At 45.0% G+C, this 4,650-nt stretch overlaps 1 protein-coding gene across 1 annotated transcript in view; it reads right to left on the bottom strand.

Moving 5' to 3' along the window:
* The window catches only part of LOC109953498 (tryptase-like), a gene marked incomplete at its 3' end in the record, with an annotated part of 7,356 nt that extends 3,138 nt beyond the window's left edge, over window positions 1-4,218 (bottom strand). The window contains exons 1-2 of the mRNA XM_020588982.1: window positions 4,208-4,218; window positions 3,278-3,543 (exon numbers count right to left, since the gene is read on the bottom strand). Of these exons, the coding sequence (XP_020444638.1) occupies window positions 3,278-3,543; window positions 4,208-4,218 (277 nt within the window). The remainder of the gene's footprint in view (window positions 1-3,277; window positions 3,544-4,207) is intronic.
* Window positions 4,219-4,650: the final 432 nt, after the last annotated feature.

The following is a 4,650-nucleotide window of genomic DNA, read 5'->3' as shown; positions in this document are numbered from 1 at the left end:
AGTTGCAGAGAGAGTTTTTGAGTCCCAGGTGTCCAAGTTTCTGTGTAAGCTGCTGGGGAATGATTGTGTTGAATGCTGAACTTGTTACGGCAAGCCGCCCACCTCGTATAGGTGAATGCTGGCTCCGGGCTGGAGAGCGTGCTTGGAACCCAGCGCCGAGGTATGCAGACAGGAACAAGCGCCCACGCTTCACTGACCCAGGCACTTGATATGGACCCCAACCAACGATCGTCGCTCGGCAGCAAGGCCCACAGAGATATAGGAGGCAACAGAACTGAAGTCTAGGAACAGCATTCACACGTAAGAGTTCTTTGAATCTCGGTGGGTGAGGGCTGGATGGAGAACAACAGTAATGGCATCCTCCGTGGACCTCTTTGACCTGTATGCAAACTGAAATGGGTCGTGAGAGGGAAGAAGGATGGACCTGATATTCTGCATGACCAGCCGCTCGAAGCACTTCATAATAGTTGAAGTCTGATAGTCATTGTAACTGGTTGGGTGGGGCTTCTTTGGAATTGGAATTATTGTGGCGGTTTTGAAGCACATGGGAACAACCGCTTGGCTCAGAGAGATGTTAAAGATGTCCGTGAGGACATCCTTGAGCTCCTCAGCACAGTCCTTTAAAACATGACCAGGTATGTTATCCGGTCCAGCTGCCTTGCGTGGGTTGAACCTGGAGATGGTCTTCACACTGGCTGCGGACAGACACACAACCTGCTCGCCTGGGGGAGGGGTGGTCTTCTGTGCTGGTGTGTTGTTCTGTGTTTCAAAGCTGCCAAAGAGCTTCTGGTTGGCACGAACAGTGATATTTTTGCTGTAGGTGACATCATCAATGCATTTTGTGATGTATGCAGTGACAGCCTATGTGTATTCCTCTATGTCTATATGATTGTTGTGAGTGGCTGCTTGTTTGAAAATGTCCCAGTCTGTAGTGTCAAAACAGTCCTTCAGAGCATAAGAAGCCCACTCCGGCCACACATGTACCTCCTTTTGTGTTGGTCCGGTGACTTTCACTCTGGATCTGTATGCAGGTCTCAGCATGACAGTGATGTGAGAAGAGAAACCCAGGTGGGGAAGGGGGAGGCTTTGTATGCTCCCTTGCATGCGGTGTAGACAAAGTCTAATGTGTTGTCTCCTCTCATCGGAAAGTCCACATGTTGGTGCAGATTGGGCAGTAAAACCTTTAAGACCCCGTGACTGAAGTCCCCAGCTGTGATGAGGAATCCATCTGGGTGCACTATTTTTCACTGATGCCCTGGTAGAGTTCATTTAGTGCCTCACTCCTATCGCTGGTGTTAGCAGTGGGGGGAATGTATATTACAGTCAACAGAACTACTGAGTACTCCCTACATAAATAGAAAGGCTGACACTTGATAATAAACTCCACCATCGGAGAACAGTGCTTATGAACAATAGTAGCATCCTGACACCAAACATTGCTGATGTAAACACAAGCTCGCGCTGAGAGGGGGCCGCTGCGTTTGTTTGCGCCGCCATCTTTCATATATAAAAAGGGAAAAACAAATATTCCTCTTTTATGCAATAATCATTGTTTCTCTTAGATGAGAGTTGACTTTGTAATGAATAAAACACATAGGTCCACTGTCTTTGAGGCACAAGAAAGTGATGGCTAAAACACAGGTGAAAATCCTGAATGCTTGACCCCTGTAGTGCTTTGTTATGCTCTGGGAGCATTTTCTTGGCACAATTTGGGTCCACTCATCCAGTGTTCAGATTGATGATCACCTTATCTTGTGATGAAACATTTCAGTCCTGATGGGACAGATGCCTCTATCCATAGGGCACAAGGGGTCACTGAATCGTTCGATGAGTTTGAAAATGATGTAATTCATATGCTATGACTTTCATCAGATGTCAACCCAGTTGAACACCAGTGGAAAATTTTGGACCTCCACACACCACCATCATCAAAACACCAAATGAAATGACAAGCCCTATAATGTTGTAGTTAACAGCAGTTAGTTTGCCTGTGACAAGTAATAATTAAATTTGTATATATTAGTTTACCTGATGTAAGAGTATTCTGGTAAAAGGCGCTTGGATTTTGGTTAGTATTACTCAGCATGTACCTTTTCCAATAGTGCGGTTTCTTTGGGGTCAATTTGACCCCAAAACTTGGTGTAAGTAGTTTCACTTTTTTGGAAAAAATAAAGCTTAATAATAATAATATTTACATTTTGTCAAACAAAAGAGATAAATGCTCCTGTCCAAAATTACATATAGAACATATAAACCAGTTTTCTTAACTTTGCTGTTTATTCCAAGATATCTAAGACAACTTTCTGAATTTCATTGTCTTTGTTATGGCAGCTCTCTCTCTCTCTCTCTCTCTCCTTGCCTCTCACTCTCTCTCTGTCTCATGATCTGCCAATGACGCTGCTAACCTCCAGCACCTGTTGTCCATGGTGCTTCAGCCAGACCGACCACTCACCAGTGTATTCCTGGTGCCCCAGCCATTCCGACCACTCTGTAGCCTGCTTGACTTACCCCTGTGTTCCCAGTGTTCCAGCCACACCGACCATTGACCTGCTACTCCTGGTGCTTCAGCCAGACCAACCACTCACCTGTTGTTCCTGGAGCTCCAGCCACATCGACCGCTCACTAGCCTGCTCAACTCACCTGTGGGTTCCCAGTGCTCCTACACCAATGACTCCACTCCAGGCCAACTCTTCACCAGTTTGTCTCCTGCCTGTCCAGCTGGTTCTACTGCCTGCCAATTCTAAACTCCCTCCATACCACAAGCTATAGCTCATGCTGGGGCCCTCCTCTCTAACCAAGTGGAGTCTCCAAATAACCTGTAGTTCTCAGTCTTATTCACTCGCATCTTTGTGAAAACTGATAAATTACCAATTGTCCTGGTTCTGAGACCACCTTTTGTTTTATTTTAGCCTGAGGAGCCACCAATCCTAATGATTGTCAATTTTATGATAAAACAAATGGGTATGGTAAAATTATTTTTGTTGGGATTTTAAAAGCTCAGGACCTAAAAACAATGGTTAACATAAAAATTGTTATTTTCACATTGGCAACCTATGGCAGTTTAAAGTGAATCTCAACAGAACATGATGGTTAAGAAAATAGAGTTATATGTATCTTACTGGTCTTCTCTAGCATTTATATATTGTTGGTGTAATGAAAAATATTGAAACTTATTATCAAAACTCGCTGGTGTCACAGACAGTCTGTGATATGTATCCCTACATTGTAGTCATGCTGTCTCTGAAAATAAACATGCTCCACGTGCTTTATGACCCACCTCCACTTCCAGTGTAGCCCCAGCCAGTGACCCAGGTGTCAGTGCTGTTGTAGAAGGTGCTGCCTGAGGCCGCCAAGCAGATGGGCAGAATGTAGCTGGTGAAATTCACCGGTGAGGACAGCTTCAGGAGGCAGATGTCATTGTCTTTAGAAAGGAAGTTGTAGTTGGGATGGCTGATGATCCTTGTTACCATCCTATTCACTTCATTGGGGTTGGATTGCTCTTGACTGTAGCGACCCAGATACACAACCAGATTGCTTGTGCTGCTGTAGAAGTAGTTAGAAGAGAAACAAAACAATGCAAAGACATGAAAAGCAAAACCTCACCCAAAAACTGCCCAAATACAGACAGCACGTCAGTTGCCCCACCAGGGACAAAAAAATACACTGGACCACTGTTACACTATGATAAAGGATGCCTATTGCTCTGTCCCCTGTGGAGCCTTGGGTCTCTCTGATCTATCATCTATTTCATGCTGACATACAGGCAGAATCTTAAAGCTGCGAAGCCTGTGATCAGAACAGTGAAGAGATGGAACAAAGCAGCAAAGTGAGAGCTACAGGCCTGTTATGATGGCCTGCAGAACATCCCACCATCCAGTGAAAAAACATGACCTGGCAGACAACTTGAATGTGTTTTACTGTAGATTTGTTAATCAGCGATTCATACCCCTCACCCACACCACCTCAGACAAACCATCAGAAGCTGCTCTGCAACTGCAACTGTGCTGTTCTGTGACCACCTCCTGTGCTGATCTTCACACAGGTCTTCAACAGATCGCTGGACTTGTGTGAAGTCCCCTCCTGTTTCAAATGCTCCACCATCATCCCTGTTCCTAAGAAATCCTCCATCATTGGACTTAATGACTATAGACCTGTTGCCCTGACATCTGTAGTGATGAAGTCCTTTGAGAGACTGGTGTTGGCCCACCTGAAGGACATCGTAGACCCCTGCTGGAGCCCCTGCAGTTTGCCTACTAGGCAAGTGGCTCAGTGGATGATGCAATCAACATGGCAATGCATTACATCTTGCAACACCTGAACTCCCAGGAGACCCACAAAGCACTGTGGTAAACATTTCATTACGTCATTATGTCTTAGATCCATTCGGATTCACCTTGTGTCACTCAAGCAGCAAGCAAAGGACCCTTATTATTATTTAATGTGAAACACTTTGTGGTTTGAATGGAAACCACAAGGTGCAGATCTGGACCAGATAGTCTGTGATAGAGTCTCCAACAATTAAAATCTTAAGTAGCTTTGTTTCTGGGTTTCTAGTGTATAGTGCCAGCTTCAGACAAAGTAATGGATAATTAATGAGTTGACTGGATGCAGCTGGACTCAGCAATGGGCTGGTGTTTGTGTCAGATGAGG

The sequence above is a fragment of the Monopterus albus genome, unplaced genomic scaffold, assembly GCF_001952655.1.
Source record: "Monopterus albus unplaced genomic scaffold, M_albus_1.0 scaffold707.1, whole genome shotgun sequence".
NCBI lineage: Eukaryota > Metazoa > Chordata > Actinopteri > Synbranchiformes > Synbranchidae > Monopterus > Monopterus albus.
Note: the sequence above shows the minus strand (reverse complement) of the source record. Positions and strands in the feature narration are given on the sequence as shown.